The sequence below is a fragment of the Lepidochelys kempii genome, chromosome 10, assembly GCF_965140265.1.
Source record: "Lepidochelys kempii isolate rLepKem1 chromosome 10, rLepKem1.hap2, whole genome shotgun sequence".
NCBI classification, from domain to species: domain Eukaryota; kingdom Metazoa; phylum Chordata; order Testudines; family Cheloniidae; genus Lepidochelys; species Lepidochelys kempii.
Genome location: NC_133265.1, coordinates 20,395,186 through 20,422,878, shown reverse-complemented (window position 1 = coordinate 20,422,878; position 27,693 = coordinate 20,395,186). Strand labels below are relative to the sequence as shown.

The 27,693-nt window shown below is 40.2% G+C and overlaps 1 protein-coding gene across 2 annotated transcripts; it reads left to right on the top strand.

Moving 5' to 3' along the window:
* The first annotated feature begins 1,411 nt into the window (after positions 1-1,411).
* Positions 1,412-27,669, top strand: RRN3 (RRN3 homolog, RNA polymerase I transcription factor). 2 transcript variants are annotated; one of them, XR_012161139.1, is made up of 19 exons: positions 1,412-1,590; positions 1,885-1,985; positions 3,722-3,778; positions 5,224-5,313; positions 5,423-5,552; positions 6,029-6,088; positions 7,215-7,278; positions 10,387-10,456; positions 13,951-14,049; positions 15,012-15,107; positions 16,501-16,636; positions 19,102-19,232; positions 19,985-20,115; positions 21,021-21,205; positions 22,703-22,811; positions 23,318-23,470; positions 24,461-24,548; positions 25,979-26,242; positions 27,642-27,669. XR_012161139.1 is itself a non-coding variant. In XM_073362360.1 (18 exons), the coding sequence occupies exons 2-18, from the start codon at positions 1,893-1,895 to the stop codon at positions 26,135-26,137; spliced, it is 1,851 nt and encodes a 616-aa protein (XP_073218461.1). In that variant the 5' UTR covers positions 1,412-1,590; positions 1,885-1,892; the 3' UTR covers positions 26,138-27,669. The 2 variants fall into 2 exon arrangements, 1 of the variants encoding a protein (XP_073218461.1); XM_073362360.1 differs by having other exon boundaries at positions 25,979-27,669.
* Positions 27,670-27,693: the final 24 nt, after the last annotated feature.

The window sequence follows — 27,693 nt, the reverse complement described above, 5'->3', positions numbered from 1 at the left end:
GTATTCTCAAAAACCAAAATAGGGTTACAACTACTCTTTTACCCTTATGGAAAGTCCCTTCCTCCACCCTAATCAGAGCTGATATATGCCTGCAGGGAAGCTTTCCCTGCAGATAGAGAGCAGACTTCATCCATCAGGGGTATCTCACTATGTGATCTTGAGCAAATCACTTATTCTCTGTATCTCAGTTTCCTATCTGTAAAATAGCAATAATAATCTGATGCCTTCAGCAGCACTAATAGATCCACACAATTTTTTAGAGTAGTGTATGGTGTTTTTCAAATATTCAGATTAACTTATTACATTATAAGCAAAACCAAACATACATGAAGCTCTGCAAACCTTGGCAGGTCTGGGGAACAAGCTTTGGGGGGAGGGATAGCTCAATGGTTTGAGCATGGAGCAAAAATTGGGGATGGGTCCTGCTTTGAGCAGGGGGGGTTGGACTAGGTGACCTCCTGAGGTCCCTTCCAACTCTGATATTCTATGTTCATTGGGCTTGAAAGGTTGGGAGAGGTTTCTGATATTACCCTTGTAATGCTAACTCAGTGCAATCCATCTCATTTTGCTTTGCTCCTCAGCTCCTGAAGGCATAAGAAAACAGTATCCTCTGTGGTGAAGCACCGTTAGCTGGACAGGACAGGGTATCTTGCACTGCCTATTTTCCTCTCATGCCCATACTTCACATTATATTGCATCATAACTTCATAAGTGGTTTCTTGATTCTTCTCCATACTCAAAGCCTGCACTTGCCCTTTTGCCTGTTTTGATGCTTTGCATATTTGTATGGTTTTTTTTTTAAGTTAACTTTATAGCCTCTGAGCAAATACATATCTTCTCTTCTGTAGCCCACCACCACCCTGTCTCTACTCAGGAAATGTTTTAAGGGGGGGGGGTGTCACAATTTCAAGGCTGTCTCTTTAGCTTCCATTCTGTAACATTCCTCAATACTTTCTTGTGCCTTTTATACTCATGTGGAAGAGGAATCTTTCATAGATTTCATTCTTTTTAGGTATTCTGCTAGGATCCCATTAAAATCAGTGCGCTCCATGGGTGAGAGATGGACGTTATTAAAAGTATCTATGAGTCTTGCACCAAGTACAGTTAGTAAGACCACTTTATCAACAGCGCCACTCATCCACATACAACCACCTCTGTTTGAAGCACTTTCACAATTCAGAGGCTCAAGCCCCTTCAGGCTAAGCTCGGCCCGAGCCGGGACTTGAACCTGTGTCCCTATAAACTGCCTCTGCGCCTTCGGGGTGGGCGGCTACTCTCCACGCTCTCCTCACGCCAGTCCTCCAGGAGTAGCGAGAGCAGAGCTAGAGCAGCTGTCACTCCGCGCTCTGTTCTTGCCGCCGTGCGAGCCTCTCTCTGGGTGGGGAGGTGTCGTTTTCACTTCCGGGGAGGTCGCCCAGTCCTTTCCTGTCCCAAGGCAGTATCATGGAGGTGGCGGGGCTGGCGGTGCGAGGAGAGGGAGGCGCGCGGTACCAGCTCAACGGCTAATTGAGACCTCCCCCCGCTGGCGGGGAGCGCTGCGGAGTCTCACGGGCCCCTGCCCAGGCTCGGGGGCGGGCCGGCTGGCGGAGGGTGAGGCGCTGGGGAGGGGGCTGGAAGGAGGCGTTTCTTCCCCTGTTCCCTTCCTTGCCCCCCAAGTTGGGATCTGGCTGAAGAACAGCGGGGCATTTTAACGGCCTAACGCCTGAGGAACGTCTGCGAGGTGTTCTGATCTTCCTGACGCGTTTGGCTGTTTTTTCCTGGCCAGGCTGGTGTGAAGATGATCTGACTTTAAAGCGTAACTTTCTGACTGGTGGGAGGTAAATGAAATGTCGAACCCCAGCTGGCTAATGTTCATGCTGTTTTAATCTTTGTGTTACTGTGTAGACGCTAACATGTTGGGAGGAGATGAATTCATCAGTTCCCCGCCAAGGAAGACTGTCAGGTTTGGTGGGACGTTGACAGATGTCTTGCTGAAATACCAAAAGGTGACTATACCCTTGTTTTCCTTCAGAAACTCTCTGCAGAGAAGCAGTATTTTCAGTGTATTCGGGTGTTCATGCTGATGTATCAGTTTTAAGCATGCAGAGTCAAGTTCTCTGTTGCACAAATACATGCCTCTTGACTTCAGGAGGGTCCTTCCAACTCTCCTCTCTTTTCCTGGTATTTGGGCAAACTTGTGAAGGGGCTGTGAAGGCTGACTTTCAACTCAATATCATCTGGCTGTAATGTGATAACTTATGAATGTCATATCCAGTAAATTCCAAAATTTCAGGGACTGTTCTAAGGTTCAGTGGCTAGAACCCTGTTGATTTTGGGGAAAATCAAAAAACTGAAGGGAGGGAAATAGGGGCTATATGGAGCTCCTGTCATCTGATTAACACAGCTACAGCTTCAAGCACCGCTGCATTTTCAAACAGCTCGTTGAGGTACCCATTAATGCTTTCCAGCATAGCATGATTTATCTTCCAAACAAAAGAATAATGGTGGTAGAGTGTGGAATGTGGACTTGTACACAGCCCCTGGCAATGGGGGGAGAATGGGGGTTCCTGGTGTGGGGGGAATGCAGCACACAGAATTCTTTGTGGGAGAGGATTGGGGGGATCCTGGAAGTACACAGAGCCCCTAGCATGGGGTGGGGGGAAAGGTGGGAATGGAAGACAGAGCCCCTGGCATGGGGGGAAACTGGGGACCCTAGTATCAGGGGAGATTGGGAATTGGGCACAGAAACCCTGGGGTGGGGGAAAATGGGGGAAGGGGCTACACAGAAGGTCCCCTGGCAGAAAGAGTAAAGTGCGGATGGAGGTACACAGAGCTGTTGGCATGGGGAAGAATGGGGACAGTGTTCCCTCTAATTTTTTATGTCCATGTGTGGAATGAATTTTGTTATGTGCACTAATATGAAGGTGATGTGTGGTGGAGGTGGGGCAGAGGGGTTCGGTGTGTGGGAAGGGGTTCAGGGCTGGGGCAGAGGGTTGGGGTGTGTGGGCTCTGGCTGGGGTTGCTGGCTCTGGGGTGGGTCTGGGGATGAGGGGATTGGGGTGCAGAAGGGGGCTCAGGATTAGGGCAGAGGGGTGGGGGGTGAGGCTCTGGCTGGGCTGGGCCAGGGGAGGGGTGCCTCTCCCTGCCTGCGCAGCCCTTTTTAGCCTGCTGCGTGGCCACGCATCTTAGAGGGAACTTAGAATGGGGGGGGCACAGAACCCTTGGCAGAGAAGATTGAGGCATATGATGGAAAGGAGTATGGGGAGGGGCGCAGACTCCCAGGCATGAGGAACAGGGTATAGGAAGTTGCAGGGAGTCCCTAATAGAAAGGGGAATGAGAGGTTGTGACATAGGGACATTGTGAGATGTAAAGGATGAATACGAGGAGCCCCTGGTGTGTGCCGTAAGCTTGGCCTATGCAAGCTACAAAGTCTGTGATTCCCTAATATAAGAAGAGAATTTGACCCCCCTGAGACAACCTAATCTGAGGGTGCAGAGGGATCACATTTTATAAAATAGTAACTTTACAAGCATCTTTTTCCAGAAACAGGTTATTTCTTACAAAACAGCATCAGCTAAAATTGAGAACCAGTCTATGAATACTACTGCTGCATTTCACTGGATTTCTAGTGTTTATCAATTGTCTTCATAGCTATCATTATTAAGTGTAAAGAATAAGCTTGTATTTCAAATTGTTTAGGTGTACTATATGGCAGAAAACAGTTTGTGTTTGTTTTCCCAGGGTGAAACTACAGACTTTGAGTTGTTAAAGCACCAGCTGTTAGATACAGAAATAAAGGTAAAAAATTGACTGAGATCATTTCGATTTGGCTTTTCCTCTGAGACTGAATGTAATTGAGGGGCAAATTGTATTTGCTTAATAACAATTAATAAACTTAATAAGATTAAACTTGGGTCAGTTTAGGGCAGTGCTTTTTTATCTACCCCGACTGTATTTGCTTTATACTTATCTTTTGATGACAAAAGTATTTTTAAAAATATATTGCAAAGCGATATGAATGTTACAGTGTGCCCAATGCTGTATTATTGGGTTGCTGTGTTTTCCCCTCTCAAAAATAACAATAATTTTATGTGTGTAATCCATTTCTGTGGAGTAAACTTGATGATGAGGGGGCACTGACATGAAAATTTCCTCTGTTCTGCTACTGCTTTCAAATCCTAATTTACAGCATCCAAGGCCAAATTGCTCCTTCTTGCAAACCTCCCCCCCCCCCCCCCCAAAAAAAAAACAACAAACAAAAAACCCCAAAACACCTAACTGAGACTGGGGAATGAAGACTAAGGATCTTGGTGTGGAATTTCCTCTAAATTGATCCTGTAGTTGGGAGGGAGGAGAGGTGATAGGAGAGGGTGTTGTCTGCATTAACTATCTGTGGAGGAAATAAGTGGTTTTTTCCCTCTGAGAATCTGTGGGTCCTCTGAGATCTGTCAGAGGTTCAGGGCTGTCCATGCAAAAACCTTATGCTTCTGTACTATCTCCAGAGTCCAAAGCTGGTCTCTCCAGGTCCATTGGAGCTATGATGCCAGGGAGTTCCTGTCCACTGCTTAAAGGGTTGATCCCTCAGCACAGAGGGAGCTCTGTTTAGGAGTTAACATAGCATGAGGTTATATTGACTCCTGGGCAGACTCCCTCAGGGTTGTTCGGGAGACAGTATGCTTCACTTGGGATGCCCGTAATCTCCCCTCACATGCTTGCCCTCTTCAGCACTGCAGAAAGCATTGTACAGGTACAAGAGAAGAGTGCATATAGGGAAGCAGATGGTTCCTTGCCTGCAGGAGTGGTCAGATTTGCATGCACAGTATCATCCCCTCAAATGGATTCTGAGGGGTAAAAGCAGGCACCCAGTCTTTTGAGTTCTATTTTTACATTGTATGGTGGTTTAACGATATGGACAAATGCAAGTTCGGGTAAAACAATTAAACTTGCTTACTGAGGTTCAAATTTAAACCTGCATCTTTAGATGTGAGAGTAGTGTGTTCATTTACTGTGCCACTATATTCATTCTTGAAACAGAAGTAGATTCAAGCTAAAATGTCTGTTCTCCCAGTGATCTTGTCTAACTCACACTAATGGGAGTTCTAGAAATTCATGACATGTAGACGAGGAAATAGCCACTCTGTTTATAATTGTCATGTTTGATATGGGTTTTAAAGATTTTGAAATTGGCTTGTAAGGTCATATTATTTAATTTGTTTTATCTGTCTTGTCTGATTTATTTTAAGGATGCCCAAATCATTAATTGGCTGCAGGAATTTCGGGCTTCTGTTGCCTACTTGACCAAAGACTTTGAGCAGCTAGTCAGCATTTTGTTGGTAAGTATAGTATCCAGATATTACATCTGGAGATCAGGAGTTGAATTCTCAAAATGTCTTTGTATTTCACATTATTGTTTCTAAGAGCATGCGATTTGCAATAATACAGAAGCTGCCATGGTTGAGCAGAAGTCAAGATGTGGTGGAAGAATATTTGGGATTTCTTGGTAATCTAGTGTCAGCACAGACTGTGTACCTTAGATCATGTCTCCGTATGATTGCTTCACATTTTATACCACGTAAGTTTCTTTTGTCATCTTTTATTCATTATCCAAATATTAGGTTAGCATGTATGCAAAATTAGAATGCTTTACTGTAATTATCATTTATGTGTGTCATATATTGTGAATTTATTTGGACAACTGAAATACTGTAGAGAATTATTTTAACCGTAAAGTCTTTAATTTACCTGGATTTTTAGAAAACTTGTTTTAAATCGATAATAGAAACTCTTCTTCCTAAAATAACTTGAGTACAAATTATACTAATTTTCATGAAATGACACAACTGAAATGAAGCTAGTACTATAAAATCTTCCCAGCTCCCAGAATGGAAAAAACCCTGTGATCATCTTATGTTTTTGGTGTCATGTAGATAATATTTTGGGGCTGTAGTTCAGATGAGATTTCTTCTAATGATACTTTGATCTGTGCCATTAAGACTGTCATCTTTAAGTTTTATATGGTTATGTAATAATTATCCTCTTTCCTATCAGCTCGAGTAACCATAAGGGAGGATGATGTGGATATTTCAGATTCTGATGATGACGAGGAAAGTGAGTACTAATGCAGCATGGTTTAAGTATGCTCTATTAATTCTTTTAGCAAAAATGTTTGTATATTGTGTCTTTTTGCAGACTTCTTTCACTGCAACTTTAATGGTGATGTGTACTATTGAAAACCTATGTAGGAAAATGAGACATCCCTTAGAAAAAGTACAACGTATACCACCTCCTGCACTTGACTGCACACAACTTCCAGTGAAATCAACTGCATGATAATCTCGCCCTTCTGATCCATTGCCACTAATACAGTAGTTGTGGTATTGAGATGAGTGCATAGGAAATACATTTCTATTTCAAAGGCTTAGAGCCATGATTGTTATAAAAACAAGTTAACTTGGGTATTTTTTTGTTTTCCTTTGGTTTAGGTAAACAAAATATAACCAAGTCAGGGTTGAGGGGCACTTAAAAACCTTTGCTAGGTTCTTGCTTTTATCTGTTTGAATTTCTGCAGCAAACATAATGTTTGTAAGATATGGATTTCCTTTCCTTCTCACACTCACTTATGAACAATAGTTGACTCTGTCTAGAATGACTCTCCTGCATAAATTCTGCTGGTGGCTGTGTAACTACAGCTCTAGTTTCCTTATAGGAGTGAGGTGAGCCTTCTGTGTGCTTTTTTTTTCCTCCCAATATTGCACATCTTAAAAAAATAAATAAATAAAAAGTGTAATCTGATCCTTTAAGGTCTGTATAATTCCTTTAGCAGTCAGTGATTATCTTTCTATATACTTTAATTAGTTTTAACCCATAGTGAGTTTAAAAAAAAAAAGTGGAAATGTGCAACATTGTGGGTGAAATGTGTGCCTTTCTTAGCATGTGGTCAGACTCTGATCTCTAGGGAGATCAGTGATGTATGGTGTTGTAATAGTATCTTGTGGTGGTGGTGGTGATTTAGGGTTGATCATGGTTCAATATTCACTGTATTGTACATGTAGACAGTAACTTTGGAAGTAAGGAGACTCCAAAAGCCAACTTTGGTAAATGTAGTTTCCCTGGTGAACTATAAAGCATGAGTGGCTAGCAGAATGTATTTATGCTCGCTGCTAGAGTAGCTCCTTGCATGTAACTTGATAAGGGAAATGATTCATTATAACAACTCATTTTTTGTTTTTGATAGATCTTTCTGGAAATTTTAACACATGTCATAGAGCACTGCAAACTATAGCAAAATATGTTCCTTCGTAAGTATATCATTCCACAGTTTTGTATGTCCTTTTTGCTAATACATAGCTTTGTTTCACCAATCGGCGAATGTAAACTAATTGAGCAAAGCGAGGTTTAACTCGCAACTTTATGGTATTTGCTTGTCTGTAACATAGTAATATTAGAATGCTGCATCTGATCAATTCCAGAGTTTCAGGAACTATTCTAGGCATTGATGACCACAACCTAATTGATTTTGATGCAAATCAGAACAATAGAAAAGCCTGAATCAGTGAAATATCATGGCCCCCAGACTGCTTGGTGCTGCAGGCAGAGGAATCTCTCTGCTGCCTAAACATATCAGAGGCATAGGCGCGACTCTGTGGGTGCTCCAGGGCTGGAGCACCCAAGGGGAAAAATTGTTGGGTGCTCTGCACCCACCAGCAGCTCCTCACCCCGCCCATCTCAGCCTCCCCCCCCCCCCCGAGCGCACTGCGTCCTGCTTCTCCCCGCTCCCTCCCAGCGCTTACGCCGTGAAATAGCTGTTTCACACGGCAGCACTGGGAGGGAGGGGTTGGAGAAGGAATGTGGCACGCTTGGGGAAGAGGTGGGACTGGGGCAGGGATTTAGGGAGGGGTCCAATAGGAACAGGGAGGAGGCAGAGTTGGGGTGGGGCCAGGACTGCGCAAGCACCCACCGGTGCCAAGGAAAATTGGTGCCTGTGATCAGAGGCAGCAGCTTAACTTTCTGCATAGGGTGATTGTCTATAGTCTGGATTCTTAACAGAAATATAAGAGCCTTACAGGGAGGGTTTGTAGTGGGAGAGTGGGGGAATGATGGAAGAAATGGGGATTCAGAGAGGGAAAGAGCAAGAGTGGGGGTGGGGGGAAGCAGCAGAGACTGGAGGGATGGTGTAGAAGTGCTGGCGGAAGCAGGAAGTGTGAGGAATCGAACTCGGAGAGGATTGATGGTGGGAGGGGAAGCAGAGACCCCAAGGAGAGTGGTGGTGGGGAATTGATGTAGGGGAAAGCAGGCACGGGGAGGTGGGTGAAGAGGACAGCAGGAAATTGGGGGGTGGGAAGTGGTGGTAATGAGGGAAGCAAGGGCCTGCAGTGGGAACTGTATGTGTGGGCAGGTGTGGAAGCAGGAACTGGTAGTGGGGGGAATGGAAATGGGGGAGGGGAAAGCAGGCTCCTGGAGGGAGGAGGGAATGGGGAGAACAAAGACCCTGCCATGAAGGGGCAAAGGCGAATAGGGGCACACAGAGCCCCTGACATAGGGGAGTGGGGAGAATGGGGATGCACACAGAGTCCATGGTATGGGGGGGAAGAAAGGGATTGAGGAGGACGCATCGTGCCTGCTGAGGGAGGAAGAATGCAGGACAATGATATGGGGGGGCACACTGAGCCCCTGGAATGTAGTGGAGAGAGGAATGGGGGACACAGAGAGCCTGGCATTAGGGACAGGGTAGTGGGAGTTGCAGGAAACCCCTTAAATAGAGGGACATGAGAGGGTGGCACACTGGGAGCTTGTGGGGGAGAACAGAAGAATGCAAGGAGCCCCTGGGTATGCTATGCTCTCAGCCTACAGAAATTGTGAAGTGTGTGACATCCCTAGTTATAATAACTTGGCGCTGGTTTACACTGGGGGTGGGAGGGGGCGGCGCGGGTATCGATCTAAGTTACACAACTTCAGCTACGTGAATAACGTAGCTGAAGTCGACGTACTTAGATCGACTTACCCGGGTGTCTTCACCGTGGTGAGTCGACTGCTGACGCTCCTCCGCCTACCACCGTGGTGGAGTACAGGAGTCAACGGGAAAGCGCTCGGGGATCAATTTATCGCATCTAGACGAGATGCGATAAATCGATCCCCGCTGAATCAATTGCTGCCCACCGATGCGATGTAGTGTAGACATACCTGCAGATACAGTTAGGTCAAACAAGCTTACTGCAGAACTTTACCAAGAAACTGTATAAAACATAGTAATGCTTTTTGTATGTTTAGCAAAAGTATTCAGTATCAAAACTGGAGAGTAAAAATTGCAGTACAAAGAAAAATGTGTTCCAATGAGCAATTCAAAGGTTGTTAGTGATTTGAATTGTTTCGAACACACTGAAGGCTTACTGTGCAGTCAACCTTCAACTTTTCTTTTTGCTGTAGCAGTTCTTTCTTGTGATCTGGTAAGATCCTTATTATTAGAATCCTGGTTTATCTGTACGTACTTCAGGTACAAATCAGGGTTCCAATTCTGCAGTGCGTTGCATGTGACCTCTTCATCTTCATGCAGTCCTGTTAGCTTCAGTAGCTCTGCATCTGTGTGCACCACAATCCAGGTTCAGCGCATAGGCTTCTGTGTCCTCAAAACTAACTAGAATCCAAGTCAGCACAGTAAAGCCAACATAACGTAGCTTGAAAGAATGATATGTCAGATAAATATAAAAGGCCAAATGTTCCCCTAATATGGGAAAAGTGCTCAAAAATATCATTGCAACTGACTGCAAAGAACTGATTTTACTTCGCTTAGTAGGGAGATGATTGCAGTTGTGTGTAATGGTAGTTTATGTGAAACTCTGGTCCTTGACCAACCACCACTTGGAAGCATAGCTTACTAGCATAGCAAAAGCCATGCTGCTGTTGATTCCTCTAGCTGTGCACTGAAAACCCTTTGTTGTGGGAGGAATGTTAATGCATACCTTGGTTGCAGTAACGTCAGTGTGGATTTCCATATGGAAATCTACTGGGTAGATAGGAGACACTGCTGCGCAGAGCAATTGCTCTCCATCCTCTCCCCCCCAGAAATAATGGATTCTGACAGCTTAATGTTAATATTGGAGGAGCTTCTGTGGAATCAAGTAATGGAAGTGTGTTTTCTAACTTTTTTTTTTTTCTCCATTCTTGCCCCTCCCAAGATAACGGTGGGGGTACTTTTGATTCTATAAAAAATTAACACTTTTTTGTGGAAAGTTATATAATACATTAGTGCCCTATAGAAACATCTTGTACAATTTGTTATCCTACATCTGTGAAAATTGAACTCTCTTGAAAAATGCTTGTTCCAAACTTCACTTGTAGAAAGATTCAGTACATGCACTGTCTGTTTCTTCTGTTTTGGCTAAAGTGTCCTGTATTTTCTTTTTTTACAGAACACCACAATTTCTCATGCCGATACTTGTGGAAAACTTTCCTTTCATTAATAAATCAGAAAGAACTCTGGTAAGAGCAGGCAGACTATTTATCTTTTTAAAATATATAAATAGTAGAAAATACCGTAGTTTGGCATTTGATACATTGCATAGTCTAATACAGGTGCTTTAGTGCTCACCATATTGAATAATGTAAGTTTAATATTGTTGAGTAATTTCAACAAAAACTATCCTTTTTCTGTAGTTGCTTCTTTGATACACACCCACTCAGAGGAGTATCCAGTAGTACGGTCAGTTATTAAGGTTTCCCAATACTTCCCATTATAAGACCTTGTTTTCAGTTGCTTTTAACTTTGGGGAACTTGAATCATTTGAACTGAAATTTTCTTTCTGGGGGTCTGCCTCAGGCAATTTTTTTTTTTTTTGGGCGGGGGGGGGGGGCAGGAAATTTCAGCCAAAACAATTAAGCTGTTTCTGAGAATGAGGCTAAGGGAAAAATAAGTTGTTTTGCCCATGTTAAAAACTCCTGGTTCTTTGAAAACCTCTGTCACCCCCATTCTTTGGAGCAAGGTCTTGACTATGAGTTGGCGGGGAGAGGCGGAAGTGGGGGGAAGAGCTTTTTTGTCAGGGTTCTGCCTTTTGCCATCCCTGTAAAAATTTCCCCAAATTTATCCAAGTTATAAACCTTTGAAAAATGAGTGGTTTGTACATGTTCAGAAGGGACTTCTTAGATTTTAGCAGCTAAACCCCCCAAAGATTCTGTGAGCCAGACTGGGGCTGAGCAGTACTTTTCCCACAATTCCAGGTCTGGGCTGCTGTGGTCCATACTGGGTCCAGGCCCCTGAACTGAGAGCAGGGAGCCTGTCTCTCCTGTGCTTTCAGTGACCCCTGATAGGTCCAGGCAGTGTGGAAGAGGATTCAAATGCAGAGTGGACATGAGCAGAACCTTAGGGGTTGTGGGTGGAATACATTAGGACAAGGAGTCTGGTGGAAAAGGTGGGAAGAGGGAACTGGGGCTGGCAGGTTGGGAGAGGGAAACTGGGATTGGGAGGTTGGGTTTGGCTGGGCAAGGAGACTGGGACTTGGTGAGGGAAACAAGGAGAGATGAGGACTGAGAGCCAATATGTTGGTGGGGGAGATGGGGTCTGAGGTCAGATGAGGAGCTGGTGTGGAGGGAACTGAGGTGGGGGACAGGGAGGACACTGCGATTGGACAAGGAGCCCATGGGGAGAGAGTGAGACTGGGAATCTGTGGGGATGGGGAATGTGGGTGGGGAGAAAAAGTTGTTGTGACTGGAGGCCAAGGCTTACGGGAGAGACAGATCAGATGAGCAGCTGGGAGCAGGGGACCTGGGATGGGGGAGGGGAGACTGGGACGGAGAGTTTGGCAGGGTGTGACTAGGACTGGGTAGGCAAAGAGAGTAGGACTGGGATGAGGAGTCAGGGATGGAGAAAAGACAGGATAGGGACAAGGACAGGAAGCAGAAAATGGGGCAGAAGGTGGTGTGCTTTGTGGAGGGAGGGAAATGGGCAGAAAAGTCTGCCTCCTAGAGAATGTTCCACCTCCCCCCAGAGCCTGGAATGGAACCCAAGTTTACTGAGTCTCACCGTTCCTCTGGTGTCAGCAAATACCTGTGAAACCCACTGGCAAAGTGTCCCAGCCCTGCCTGCTGTTGGTCCACGTAGATGATGACAATCTACCAACTGTTCTCGTTACTGTTAGGTCAAGTGGCAGAGGTGTGGTGGACCTAAAGGTCCCAATGCTGCTGCTGACCCGTGTGGTATCAGTATGATGCCACATGATGGAATTTGTTTTTTTTTTTCAGTTCACTTTTTTTAAAAACCTGAGAAGTTACACATAAGAACTATGTTAAAAGAACATAATCAAGATTGCAAAGTCAAGCACTCAAAAGTTAGGAAATGCCATTAAGGTTGCTTGTGCAAACTTAATTTCAGTTCTACGTGTGTATGCTTTATGATACAGTCTTTAATACATGATCACATGCTATTTTTTCCACGGGACCCTTGCCTCAGTCATTGCACAGGATGGGCATTTCTGCGGATGAATCAGGGTTGTGTAGTGAAGGAGACTGTTGTCTGTAGAACTCCTGCTTCATTTTTTTTTTTTTTTTTTGCAGAAGTTGGAAGGTTTGTAGTGAATGAGGCAGGGGATTCCAAGAAGAAAGAGAACAGTCTCATGATTAAGGCAGTTCAGTGCTACCCTGGATAATTGGATTCTGTCCCTCTGTCACAGAGTTCCTATATGATGCTAGGCAAGTCAGTTAAACCAAACTTTTCGCAGATGGTCACTAATTGTGCATTCCTCATTTTCTGGGTGCCCAACATGATTCCCTTGGGTTTGAGTTGTAGAAGCAGCTGAAGTCATTAGGAGCTATGCTTTGATCATATAAAGTGCTATATAAACTCTGAAGTGTCAGCTCCTAAGCCTCTCATGTTAGGTACCCAAAATAAATGGAAACTTTTGATCTTAATCTCTCTGTACATCAGTTCCCCATTTGTAAAATGTTGATAATAGCCCTTATCTTACAGAGGTGTTGTGCAAGTAAATTCTATTACGCTATTACCTAGGGAGTTGGTGGAACCTTCTTCCTTAGAGATTTTTAAGGGGGTTGGACTAGATGATCTCCTGAGGTCCCTTCTAACCCTGATATTCTATTAATATGTGTGAAGCCACAGATACTATAGTGACTAGCACCATAGAACAACCCATGAGGAAATTAATAATTCTGTCTTCAGAGCAGGGTTTGAATATTGGCCAATAAACGACACATGGGGTTTATACAACAAACAGTGAGGAGAGAACTAAATATTCAGTAGCTGCTAATTAAATGAGCATTGTGCTCACTGAATGAGGCTGGGGTCCTAAGGAAAAAATGTATGTGGTAATGTAATTAAAGGCTGAATCACAATGCATATTTACAAGGGGGCCAAATTAGGGTACTGGTGTTTCCTAACTTTTGAGTGCTTGACTTTGCAACCTTAAAAACGTTCTTTTAATATAGTTTTGTGTGTGAAAAATATTTTTGTATACGTACACACAGTTTGACTCTTAACCAAATGGGAGTTAAAAACAGTAGGACACTGGTGAAGTCACCTGTTTCACAACATTTCACTCTCCTAGGTTTGCTGTTTCTGAATTGTCAATTGTTTGTTATAATGGACTAAATAATGCGGGACTTACAATTTCACTATATCAGTTCACTTTAAGCAGATTTCACTTTTGCACATGTACTGTCTAGATGCACTTGAAAAAATAGTTATGACAAAGATTGACAAAAGTTACTGATGCGCTCGTCCTCTTGTTTAAGCACATTGTTTGGATTATATGTTAACTTGTTTTTAGCAACTCTTTAGAAGTTAGGACAGAACTGTAAGCTGTTCAACATTCACATCAGTTTCAAATCTTTAGATAAGAGAATTTGTGGTTCAGCACTTTTGTAGCTATACGTCTGCTTCTTCTAGTTTCTAAAATCCTTGAAAGAAATGATTCTGTCACTTAGAATTCAAGGGAAAAATCTATATTCATTTTTATATTGTATTGCAGGAATGTTATGTTCATAATTTGTTGCGAATTACTGTGTATCTTCCGACACTGAGGCTTGAAATTCTGGAACTTATTGTTGAAAAGCTATTAAAGATAGATGTAAGTATGGAACAAACTATCTTTTAAGAAACTTGATGTCTCTTAAGTCCCGGCAATGACATGATAGTTTTTAATATTAAACCTCAACAGAAATTACACTCAGATAGGGTTCATGGCCTTAAGATACCAAAGGGAGTAAATTAAAATTGAAGAGCTGAAGCTCCACCCTAAAACTGTACAATTGTTCTTAGATGTGGCAGCATATATAATATACAAGATTTGGATTACAGGATTGAGTGAGTGGCACATATCATCATAGGCTTTTTGAATTATGTGGTATGTTGCATCCACGTACTGGAGATTCGAATCTGGGCCCAAGGATACATCTTTATAATATTCTGCTCTTCGTGTGTTGAACATCTGTCCATGTTGCTTTACTATAGGTTTTCACTCATCAAAACATTTTGAGTGATTAGGACTTCATGGGTCTCCATTTTGGAGCACATCAACGTAAATCAATCTGCCAGGTTGTGAGCACACCCTGTGAAGGGTGTGTCTGCTCCCTCCTTAGCATTCCCAACTCCTGTTTGGTCAGGGATTTGGAGACCATTAAGAAACAGACTCTAGAACTTTCACATCAGTGCAGTGTCAGTAATAATTGTAGGCCACATGACCTGATACTTGACCTGTTATGGCCCCTCTTGCAACCACGGAATTTAAGTTAGTGAAAGTCAGTTTCATGCACATAGCTACCAAATCATGCCCTATGTCGTTTTGCTGCCCCAACCCTTAAAAAAAAATTAGGAAAATGTAGTTCCTGGAAGCATCTGAGTGAAGTTTTAAGCAGTTTATATTGTGTGTGCTTGTTTATATATATATTTTTAAACATATATTTAGCCCCGAAACTCTGTTAATAGTGTCCTCTGTATCTGACTTAAAGAATATAGTGTGGTTACTTTTTCCTGCACCCAAGATTTCTTTAAAAAAATCTGATTTTTGTTTTTCCTTATCTCTAACTACAGGTAAGTGCCCCACGACAAGATATTGAGGATGCTGAAGAAACTGCTAATAATTCTGATATCAAGGAAAAAACCACAGAGGAAGGACTCTTTGACATGGTTGGCTGTCTAAGCACTCTAAAAATGAATGTTTATATTTAAAAAATTAAATAACAGTTAAGAATCATATTAATTTTTTCTTGTAAAGTGGCAATGAGGTACAAACTTGCTTTGTTATAACTAGGTTGTAAGTGAACTGCCAAGAAACATCCAAATCTTCGGTCAAGTTGGGGATTTTAGCCTTTGTAATATTTTAGTAAGTAGAAAGTAATGACTAAAGTGGAATTTGAGTCATTACTCAAAAGGTGATTGGAAACAATTATACAAAATTTTTTGTCAGAATTTTCAGTTTCATCGAAATTGAAACCTACAGGACCATGTTGATTTTTGACACAATTCCACTGAAAACCAGCCAGCTTGCTTGCCTCACTCTTCAGCAGCCCAGGCTCCTGACTCATTGGCAGCCCCCCGGTGACTGACAGAGCTGTGAGCCTGGAAGCCCCAAGGCATCCAGGGCCCTAGCTCCATGACAGCCTCCCAGACCAACTGTCCTGGTACTGGGGTTTCCAGGGTCCCTGACTATGGAGCAGACTGTCCCAGAGTCGGCGATTCCAGGCTCCCCACCTGGTTGCCTGCCAGGGCTTCCTGTGGCTCTTTGATGGAAAATTTTGAAAATGTTGCTTTTCATTCTGAATTGGAACAAAAACAAATTTCAAAATCCTCTGCAAAATGGAATTACCAATTTCCACCCAGCTCTAGTTAGGACCCCTGCATGAGAACATTAAGAAACTCAAGGCCTCAACTTTGTCTTAGACTTACTGAAAGTTGGTACCTCCAGCAGTACAGTCCCCTAACGATATACTGTGGCATTGGAAGGAAAAGTTTTAACTACTGAATTGCCATTGTTGATTTGTGTTAAAACAACACTGAACATTTGAAAGCAAAGCCTAAGAAATTTTACAGTTAAAGTTAGAACTGTGGGCTGACATACCATTAATAATTCATGTGGGTGTAACTACCATTAAAAACCTATGTCCAGTCTACCTGGTTGCACCATTGGCAATTTACCATAAAGAGTAAGTATTCCCAAAGAGTTGACAGTTATTAACCTGTTCTCTCTGTGTCAGAGATTGATTCGTGTTTAAAGGGGAATGGGGCTTACGCAAAAAATATGTGCAACTACATCTAAAGCCTATTACAGAGTATTAAGTAATTGACTTAAGTCCATCATCAGTACAACAAAGCAATATTTGTATGTATTTGCTTGTAGCTCTTATAACTAAGCTGAACAAGAATTAATTACATAGTTGATGGTGATTATTTTAAATTATGTTGGTAGTGCTGAACGTATGACTTTGAACAGAGAAAGTATGTTTTGGTTTATTTATGGTGACTGTCTTTGTTGTATAGTACATATGAGAGCTTTTTAACTGCTACTTTATCTATCTGATAGGAGGAAGATGAAGAAGCAAAAGAAAACAAAGATACCTTCAGTACGAGTGATATGATGGCCCATCCACTAGCAGAACGCTTGGATATTTTGATGAACATTCTGTTTTCTTATGTTAAAGATATCTGCCAAGTAGATGGTAATAATTTACGTGAGCCTGTTGTTTTGTTAGTAATTAAATATAACAATAAGAGTTCTGCTAGTGCAGGATTGGTCCTCTAGAATCTGGTTTTTCAGCTGTAAAATTCTTCTCCCAGCAACATGATATAGGCTTGATTTTTTCCAAGCTGTAACAAATATCTGCTGGGCATAGCCGCAGTTGGACGATGAGGCAAAGAAGCCAGTTTTGGCTTCCTGATGCTGGGACCTGTTTTATACCAGCCCTACTGTACTTTTGAGCAGTCTCGTTAGTTGTACTCTAAAGTATGGCAACTCTCTATACCCTTGCTGAGAATAGCTGGAGTGCAGTAGCAATAGTGTTCTGAGTAACTCACCACCCTGTTCCCAATCTGACATGTCCCCTATGTCAGGAGCCACACGAGATGTGGTATAGGAGCCAGTTGTGTTGTCTGAGGAATCTGGGGGATTCCTCAGATGGGAAGAGCCATTGGCTTTTCAGCCACTTTGTGCTGCCAGACTGGCACAAAGGGCCAGAACAGTGAAGAGAATCTGGCCCTTCTTTCTCTTTTTCCTTCTGATCTTTTTTGTTTATACTCAATTGGCTCTATGTATTTATTTTTCCTCCCTTACCTTAGACTTCGCTTCTGTAGTGTCTTGGTACTGTAAAATTTTTTGTAATACCCTCAGTGCCCCCTTGCTTCTACTTGATGATTACTTTGATAATTAGAATTAGAGATTATTTTTAGGGCTGTCTATTAATCGCAGTTAACTCACACGATTAACTCAAAAATATTAATCACGATAAAAAAAATAAATCACAGTGTTAATCGAACTGTTAAACAATAGAATACCAATTAAAATGTGTTAAATATTTTGGATGTTTTTCTACATTTTCATATATATTGTATTCTGTATTGTAATTGAAATCAAAGTGTATATTATTTTTTATTACAAATATTTGCACTGTAAAAATGATAAACAAAAGAAATAGTATTTTTCAATTCACCTCCTACAAGTACCACAGTGCAATCTCTTTGTCGCGAAAGTGCAAGTTACAAATGTAGATTTTATGTTTTGTTTTTGAGTGCAATTATGTAACAATGTAAAACTTCACAGCCTACAAGTCCACTTAGTCCTACATCTTGTTCAGCCAATCACTAAGGCAAACAAGCTTGTTTACATTTACAGGAGATAATGCTGCACTCTTCTTATTGTCACCTGAAAGCGAGAACAGGCATTTGCATGGCACTTTTGTAGCTGGCATAGCAAGGTATTTACGTGCCAGATATGCTAAACATTTGTATGCCCCTTCATGCTTTGGCCGCCATTCCAGAGGACATGCTTCCATGCTGATGATGATGGTTAAAAAAATAATGCGAATCTTTAGCGCATCCGGCATGTAAATGTCTGCAGTGCCGGCTACAACAGTGCCATGCGAATGCCTCTTCTCACTTTCAAGTGACATTGTGAACAAGAAGCAGCAGCTTTAGCTCCTGCAAATGTAAACAAACGTCTTTATCTGAGCGATTGTCTTAACAAGAAGTGGGACTGAGTGGACTTGCAGGCTCTAAAATTTTACATTGTTTTATTTTTGAATGTAGTTTTTTTATATTATAGTTCTACATTTGTAAGTTCAACTTTCATGATAAAGAGATTGCACTATAGTACTTGTATTAGGTGAATTGAAAAATACTGTTTTTGTTTTTACAGTGCAAATACTTGTAATCAAAAATAAATATAAAGTGAGCACTGTACACTTTGTATTCTGTGTTGTAATTGAAATCAGTATTTTTAAAAATGTAAAAAATCCCCAAAATGTAAATAAATGGTATTCTATTATTGTTTAATAGTGAGCTTAATTGCATGATTAATCACAGTTAATCTTTTTAATTGCACGATTAATCACGGTTAATTTTTTTAATCACTAGACAGCACTAATTTTGTGTAATTTGTATATCAGAAGTATCTATCTCGCAACCAACCATTCAGTTCAAATTGGAATTTAAATCATATATTGAAATGCAAAAGAAAAGTAGTTGTGTTTTTTCTCTTTTGAGATTTATAAGAACAAATATCTGAAAGGGACATTGGTAGGAGGAAAGTTATATTTAATCATACATCTGGCGCTAAACCTCAATTATTAAACAAGAATATTTAAAAATCAGATTTATTTTTTGTGTTTCGCTCATCTGGAACACAGAGACTGCGTGGCTTAGTTTCACTTTCTGGCTGTTCTGCACTAGTACAGTATTGCAATATTTGCATATCTAACAGCTCTGGGGAATGTTTAAATCCAAACCTAAAAAACCTTAATTTAAATTAATATCAGGAAGCATTTATGTTAATTCTGGGTTTATAGACCCTAACGTTTGGAGTCTAATCTGTCTGGCAGTGTTCCTTTAAAATATTCACTGTAATTTGAGAAAAATCTAAATGTCTCTGTTACTGGACAAACTCCCCTTCCCCCTCCTTTTTGTTTTATAGGGAAGCTTGATGTTAACAAAACAAAGGACTTGTATCGGGATCTGGTTACTGTCTTTGACAAGCTCATATTGCCAACCCATGCTTCATGTCATGTACAGTATTTCATGTTTCACATCTGTAGCTTTAAATTGGTGAGTACAAGCATACACTTTGTAAAGTGCACCTCTCCTGTTATATCTGTTGCATGTTTTTATTTTGTTCTCCTAGCCAAAAAAGTTGTGTTAAGCTGATTGATTTAACTGATAACCCAGTGCCAATCCATATCTGACTGAAAAGGCACATTTTTATCCCCATTCTCTTTACTTTTTCTCCCTCCCACCCCTCCCTACAAATTCTCCACTGTAAGTTGCATATTCAATACTGTGTCTTAAATCACAAATGACTGGAATCCAGACCCATTTAAAGTGACACAGGAAATGCATTCACTGATTACAAGAACCAGCTTGAACCCGAGGTACAATGCAATACAGCTTCATTTATGTTTCTCAAAAAATGTCATCAAGATAGTGAATATATTTAGCCTCCCATTTTGAGCAGGATTTGAGTTACACTTACCCTGTTCAACTCTATCTCCCATATGTTTCGTATGCAATACGCTGCTGAATCTGCTGGTAGATTTCCTGCACATAACAAAGTTCAGACTTTGCCAGCACAGTGTTAAAAAACAAAAATCTGCAAATTCTCAAAGGACATTTCTTTCAGCATTTGTAGGAATATTTGCATATTCTTTTTTTGTAGTAAACTTTTGGTACAGAAAGTGGGGTTTGTTTGTTTTTTTTAAACACCAGTAATGAGTGCACTGGTGTCTGGAGTCTCTGTTTACAGATGGCATCAGCACTAGGGTTAATAGTTGGAATGTGGTTTTTTTTGTCTTGTTTTGCAGGGGTTTGCAGAAGCATTCTTAGACCATCTTTGGAAAAAATTGCAGAATCCAAATAATCCTGCGGTGATCAGACAGACTGCTGGAAGTTATATTGGCAGCTTCTTGGCAAGAGCTAACTTTATTCCAATTGTGTAAGTAATGTTGCTAGATCATTTTAAATATCTTATGCTTGTATATGGTCAAAAATAAAGGATTTATGGCATATACTAGATTTAAGTATGGAAAGGTAATGTGCCAGTTCCCCATTCACAACTCTGACAATGAGCCATAACTCTGAGCTAAAATGTCCTTATTGTTCCCCTTTTGGGGCTCTGAGTTTTCCAAAAAGTTTTGTGTTTATGGGATGTGGGCTAATGCCTGCTGGGTGAGGATGAGGTAATCAAACACCAGATTTATCAGAGGTACTGAGAACCTATATTGTCTTTGACTTTGTTGGAATTGTGGGTGCTCAACCTAACAGTCAGCCCCTAAACTTATTTTTGAACATACATCTTCAAGAGTGATAGGCATTGTACTAAGCCTCTGAGACATTTAGTGCAATTATTCCTATTCATTGCGTAGATTAGTTTCTAGTTTGCGTGCTCAATAGGTGGATGAGTAGACTTTTTTCTTTGTAAATGTTATATAGTATGGGATATTGTCTTCAGGATTTCTGAAGCTATTGTTAAAAGCCATGGGCTTAATGACTTAATGTTGAACCTAATTTTGAAACCAGAAGGTTTCTCTTGTTTGTGCCTCACAGCTCAGACAAGAAGATTTCCAAACTTTTTATTTGGTGGGACGTTTTGCAAATGATCCTCTCGTGAACTCATCACTCCTACCAATACTTAGATCTTCCTGATGCTTGGGGTTCTCAATATTGTTGCAGACAGTTCAATAACTGCTGGCACAGAGGACAAGTGTAATCTACTTTATAAAATGATTTCTGTGCTTATTTGCATGTACAGTACACTTTAAGCTCCTTTATATATTTTTAAAATATCTTTCATACGTGAGTTCAAATGGTGTTCTTACAGACCATGTTTCTCCATTATAGTACAGTGAAAGCATGCATGGATTTGTTGGTTAACTGGCTGCACGTATACATTGACAATCAGGATGTGGGGACAAAAGCTTACTGTGATGTTACTCTTCATGGACCTTTTTATTCCACGTGCCAGGCTGTTTTTTATGCTTTAATTTTTCGCCACAAGCAACTTTTGGATGGAAACTTAAGGAAAGGTGAGTACATTCAAAGTGTCAGTAATATAAAATTAAAACAAAATTTATGTGCAAGCTCTAAAAATATTAATTTCCTAATGGTCAGTTTGGTGAAGTGAATTATGGGAAGGTTAAGTTACTATATTTTAAACAAAGTGCATAAGACTTTGTATTTATATCGGAATACAAAGTTGGATAACTTGCTTTTTAGCTAGTAAAAACCAATGTAGATAAAGTCATTGGGCCCACTAGTGGGTGCTTTGAGTTATTTTACCAGCACAAATTAATATAAATTGATGGAGGGTTCCCCTTGTGGCACAGAGCTGGTGTAGTGGGTCTATGCCACCCCTTCAGTTACTGATACATGAAGTCTGACTGGAGTGTCCCTATGCCCTGATGATCCTGGCTGATGGAAGGGCGATGTAAGACTGTGAGCAGCTGAGCATAAATTAGAGCAACCTGCTGCTGTTCTAACTTAAACTGGGGGCTGGTCCAAAACTTGGAGGTCTACTAATGAATAGTACTATGTAAGAGCTAGGGGGCATTTTTTAATTGATTTTTTTGATTAATTGGAACATAAAATGACCATAAAGCCCCATGGCCATTACTGAGCATAACTCTGCCAGACTGGAGAATCTTAATGATGAATTAAGCGTCTACTGTGTCTGTAATAGCATATTAAATATGGAATGCTGTTATATCACACAAGCTATTTGTGTTCTCTACTTGCAGAACTCTGTGACTTGTTCTTTACAGACTTTTGCATTCACCACAATTTTCTTACATTTATTTTATAATTATTAGTAGAGTCTCATTATATGACAGAATAGCTTGGCCTGGGGACATCCTTGTTGTTTTTCTTTTTTCTCTCCATCTTCTTTAGATGTTCTGCAAAAGCTTCCTTCTATTGCTTTACATGCAGCTGCTTGACAAGTTAATAATATCCCCAACTGTCCCCCAACATTATATGTTGCTTGATGCAGCCAAAACTGTGATCTTTTAAAATTGTCTGAAAAATCTTAATGCTGAATAATTTTTAACAGTCACACTAGAATTTCCACATACTGTATATATGGCATCATCATATATCATCTGGCAATTGACTGAAAAGGTGTTGTTGCTTTGTTTGTGCAGGCCCTGAGAGTAAGAGCCATGTAATTTGCAGTTTGATCATCTTATTCTTATAATCTAATGTACAATTTTTTATAGTGAATTCTTGCACATTATTTCAAAGTATTCTCTAAACCAGGAGAAACATGATCTTGCCCTTTATTACTCTAAAGTAATAGTGAGAAATTGGCACAAGGTTGGGAGAGTTCTAATATGAACGCTGCTACTGACTTGCTGTGTGGCCTTAGGGAAAAGTCACTTCTTTCTGTTTCCCTATCTAAAGTAGGGATGATTGTTATCTACCTTCATGGGGGTTGTGAGACTAAGTTTAATCTGTACAGTGCTTTGAACATGGAATAACACTGTATAAATCCATAGTATTTATTGTACACCATCCTTATTTTGAAGGTTTGGCATACCTGCAGAATTTAAATTTTGAACGCATAGTCATGTGTCAGCTAAACCCTCTGAAGATTTGCTTACCCTCCATTGTTAACTTGTTTGCTGCCATTACCAGGTAACTATTATTTATTTTTTCAGTTTAAATTTTATATGAACCATATCAATCTGGATATATAACCATAGTGTAGTATTTTGAAGACTAACATTTTTTTGTAAACTTGTATGTTTGTATAATGACTGTAGATTATAGCATAATATATGATAGCCCCTTCAGTGTTGGAATATTACCTATACACTGAGTGGGACCAGTTTATAGCTAATACAGATACAACGAAACCCTGTAGTTAAGTAGAGCTGTTTCATTGCTTTGTGATAGTGCAGATTGTTATACTACTTACAATAAAGTTCGGTTGAGAGTAGAATTGGTTAGATAGACTTCATTTATAAGCTCCCTTTATTCTGATTGTATTGTTAACTCCTGCTGCTAGTCATAAAATGGAAGTTTGTGCTAGAATTTGGATATTTATGTAATATATCTCAACCCACTTTAGTATCTTCTGAATGTATTTGTTTTCCCTGTAGTTAGAGATGCTTACACTTATCGGTGTTTTTTGGTTGTAGGAAATACCAGTTGGTGTTCTGCTACACCATTATTGAAAGGAACAACAGGCAATTTTTGCCAGTCATCAGAAGCAGCAGTGGGGGTGATTCTGTACCGACTTGCACTAACCCGCTTGACAGTTTTTTCCCATTTGATCCTTACATTCTCAAAAGGTATAGATTTCAAATGCAATAAACTAATTTCTGCCTTGCATAAAATAAATTGAAAGAACATACTTAAGGTGACTGTTCTACTCTTCTAAAATGCATTGTTGTATTATAAGTCAAAACACTCTAGTTGTACATAAGTTGTTTTTATAGGACTGAGACTCAGAAGCTCGAGAATTGGAGTTTGTGCACACTGTAGGTTTTGGGTATGGGGAAGGGAAAAGGGCCCATCCTCTCATACTGCATTTGTTAAAACGTTATGTTAGGCAAATTTTGTTTTATCTTCTCCTCTTTAATGAGTCCAATTCATAATATTAGCATAACAAAATGTACTGAGGTCCCTCCAAGTGGTAGTTTCTTGCATCTCTGGGATTTGTGCCATGTGTGAGAGGGCATCTGGTTTGTTTTCAGAGGCTTTCGTTATTAGTTAAATGGGCTGTTCTTGAAGCTCTCTAGCCTGGAATGCTTATATTCTTTGATCCTTGAATATTTGTGCAGATGGGTTCTTTAACATACAAAAGATGACCATCTTAAATAGATTTTTTTCCGCACAAGACCTCTTCTAGCCTAAAAAAGATTGCATTGAGTCCTTGCTCTAAAGGAATAAAAGTGCTGGACAGAAGTCCAGTAAATCCTGTGGGTAGGATTTCAGGCTGGAAGAAAATTATAGTTTGCTGAGGGAGCACTGCCTATGCATTAAAATACATAATTGGAAGAGCCGAGTTCTGTTCCTGATCCTACCACTAGCAGTCTCTTCAGGAAAACCTATATAACTTCTCTCTGCATCATCTTACCCAGCAGTGAAATGGAGATAATTTACCTACCACAGGAAGTGTTGTCAGGATTAGTCTGTAAAGTGTATAAGATCCTCTGCAAGGCACTAGAGAAATGTAAAGAATTACATAGTACAATATTAAAATGAAATGCCTGGTTCATAACTTCTTGTGTGCAACTTTATTCAGATTATTTGTACTATGTTGCAATTTATGTTATCAGATCAAAGAAGACCATTGATCCTATTTATCAGATTTGGGAAGAACTGAGTACTGAAGATCTTCAAGAACTTAAGAAACCCTTTAAAAAGGTAACTCCTTCCTGTGAGAAATCATTTGTGTGTGTGTGTGGTTTCTGGGGGTTTATTTTATTTTATTTTTGATTAAAGAAAATCTTAAATCCTGCATCAACTGACACTTAGGGAAGTGTACTCCCAATTGGGAGTAATTTTTTTTTTTTTTTAAGGTAACAAAATGCTTAAGGTAAATGGGAAACCAGCACTGAATGATTAGCTATGCAGAATTCTGGAAGCTCTGTGTACATAGCAAATGCATTCTTTATCTACTTAGGCGGGGGGAGGGAGTATGATCATGGCCCTCAGATAACTGTTTGATCTCTCCTTTTGTGGATGTATTCATAGTTGTGCTCTGATGCTAGCACTATGGGCCAACTGCTGTGAATCATCAAACAGGTACAATGATATCTCTGTCCTGATTGAAGGAGGAGCTGACATATAGGCTGGTGGGTTAGGATGCTGGCACAGTTCAAGATCAGTGTAGTATAAAATATTTAGTTTTTGTTTTTTCTCATTAAGTCCCTATGATGATTCCTGTGGATGCTACTTTTAGATCTGTTTTGGATCTATTCTCTCAATAAACTACAGTTATTAAAGCTCCCCTCTGTCCTGGCAATGATGCCAGCTTCTGCCTATGTAAAGTATTCCTAGAACAGCTATCTCCACATTATCTAATTGTTTCTGCCACTCCTGTCTATGTACGCTTTGCAGTCTATGTGTGGAATTCTCTTCCCATCTGTCTGCCAAACAGCCACCTCTCTTCATTCAACTCCTTAAAATTGTATGACCTCTGGGAGGCCCACAGGCCATGAACTTATTAAAAAGAAAATTCTCTGCACTTTCCAGATCAGCCAGAGTCTTATGACTGAACTTGAAAACTCTTTGCGGCATGGGGTGTATCTTTCTATACAGTACAGTATGTAGCACATTGTTAGAGCTATTTGAATAATAAAATAGCATTGTTTGTGTGTATATATGTATTGTGGCAATTGGCCGACTCAGTCTTTCTTTCTGTTTAATTGCTAGACTGTATTATTGCAACATTTTGAATTATTTCAGAGTTTATTTAAAAACACATTTCTGGTTTTCAGCAGGTCCCCTCCTCCTCCCCCCCCGCGCAAGAAAATTAGATAAACACTTTCAGCAAATGAATACGAGAAATGCCCAAATTTCCAGGACTTTTCTCCACTTGTCTAGACATATGTACCTGTTGGTCAGATATATACTTCTCTGTGGTGTGAAATCTACTAGCTGTGTTATGAAGCAGAGACTAGGAGCCTCATGAGAACGGTTTTATTTTACTGGGCCAACTAATACACTCCAGTAAATCTCATGTGGTGTTCAGATAACTTTTCCTAGTGAAGAAATTTAAACCTAAGGCTTGAAATTCTATTTAAGGTACTATAATGTCTTTCTGTTTTCACTAACATTTTCTCTTTGTGTAGTGTACAACTGAAGATGAAGATGATGACTTTCTGACAGGAGAAACACCTCAAAATGATGGCATGGTTGGAATTCCTCCAAATTCTTATGACTCAAATATTCTGAGCCCAGCAAGCAGTGTAGGATCCCCTCCAGTAACATATGTACAGCGGCACCTCTGACTTTGAAAATCAGAAATGAAGTGGATCAAAAGCTATGTGCAATTTTCACTCTTTAAAGAGACTTTCTGAGCAACTTTCTAAACTCTGAAGATTTTACTTGTTTTGGTAATCATATTAAAGAAGAAAGACTCTAAGTTTTTCTTAAACTTGGTCAGATTTCTACAGAGATGTGTTCTTATTAATTTCAGACATTGCTAGAAAAGACTAGAGAATAAACTGCAGTATTTTACAATTTTCATATTGAAATAGTTTATACATAATTTATAGTTATTTTTCTTGACTAGCATTTGTTTAATAATGGTTGCTCTATAAGGATTTACATAGCAAGGCTGAAATCCTGGCCCCCCTTCTCATTGACTACAGTGGGACTAGGATTTCATTCTAAATGTTTAATTGTGTTTTGATTGGGTATGTTTTTAAGTTATCTTTCTAACAAGTAAACTGAGGGTAGGATGAGGTACCAGGGCCTGAGTTCTAATTTCAGCCTGACATTGCCTCTCTCTGGCCTTTGACAAATCACTTAGCTTCTTTTCCTCAGCTTCCCCTATCAGTAGAATGGAGATACGTGGTAAAGCACTTTGAAGATGGAAGGTGCTATTATCAGTGCATAAGATTTTGTTGGAAAAAAGACTTTTTAAGTGTGAAAGTTCAGTCTTTCAACACCTCAGACAGTTGTCAGTTTTGAAAGTGACATGAAAGCATCTTAATGTGTGATCATATGATACGTAGTCAGTTGTTCAAGAAATGTTGTGCAGTGCTTTAAGTTCTGGGGATGAAAAGGACTCTATAAGGATAGGTATTTATTATTTTTGGAACTCTATATTTAAATGTGAATTGTGAAACTACAAAAAAAAAACACCTTTGTTTATAGAAAGGAAAAGATGCAATTCTCCTCATGTCACTGCAGGGAATTTTTTTATGCTAACTTTACTTTACATAATTGGATTTTTAGGTAGGAGAGGTTTGAATACATATGTAAATAATTACTGCAAAATGAATGGGAAATATATGCACAATAGTTCAGTTTGATTACAAACACTTTTTTAAAAAAAAAGTATGAGTTTATTCTGTTTGAAAATAGTAAAATTTTAAGTATTTTGGGCCAGATTCTCTTCTTACATCAGTGCAACTCCACTAGTCTGACCTTTTGTTTAGACTCTTATTTGTTAGACTTTCAAGACTTGAGCATTGGGTGGGAATCAGAATAAACTTGACACCTGCAGATACTTGCAAAACATAGACTTGTACAAAAATAAATGGAATTCTATATGTGATCTAGCCACTGGAGGATGACACAGGATGTGGTAGTATGGGTTTCAGAAGCACCTAATTTAGCATGTTCCTTCTGAAGGACTGTGTGATGATACTGATGAGGTGGAGACTTTGGATGAGAGAGAGGTTTGGGGATGACATGACAAAATTAATCTTCCTATATCTATAAATAAACTGTTTTTTTTTTTTTTTGGTTTTGTTTTAAATCTCACCCCTTCTGCTGTCATTCCAGAACAATAAAAAGAGAATTGCATTTGAAATTATTTGCCTTATCTCCCAACATA

Excerpts from the sequence above, each read along its gene's own strand:
- RRN3 (XM_073362360.1), top strand. The coding sequence starts at position 1,893 with ATGTTGGGAGGAGATGAATTCATCAGTTCCCCGCCAAGGAAGACTGTC. Across the intron at positions 5,314-5,422 it reads AGCTAGTCAGCATTTTGTTG|AAGCTGCCATGGTTGAGCAG; the intron begins GTAAGTATAGTA and ends GCAATAATACAG. Across the intron at positions 22,812-23,317 it reads TTGTTTGCTGCCATTACCAG|GAAATACCAGTTGGTGTTCT; the intron begins GTAACTATTATT and ends TTTTGGTTGTAG.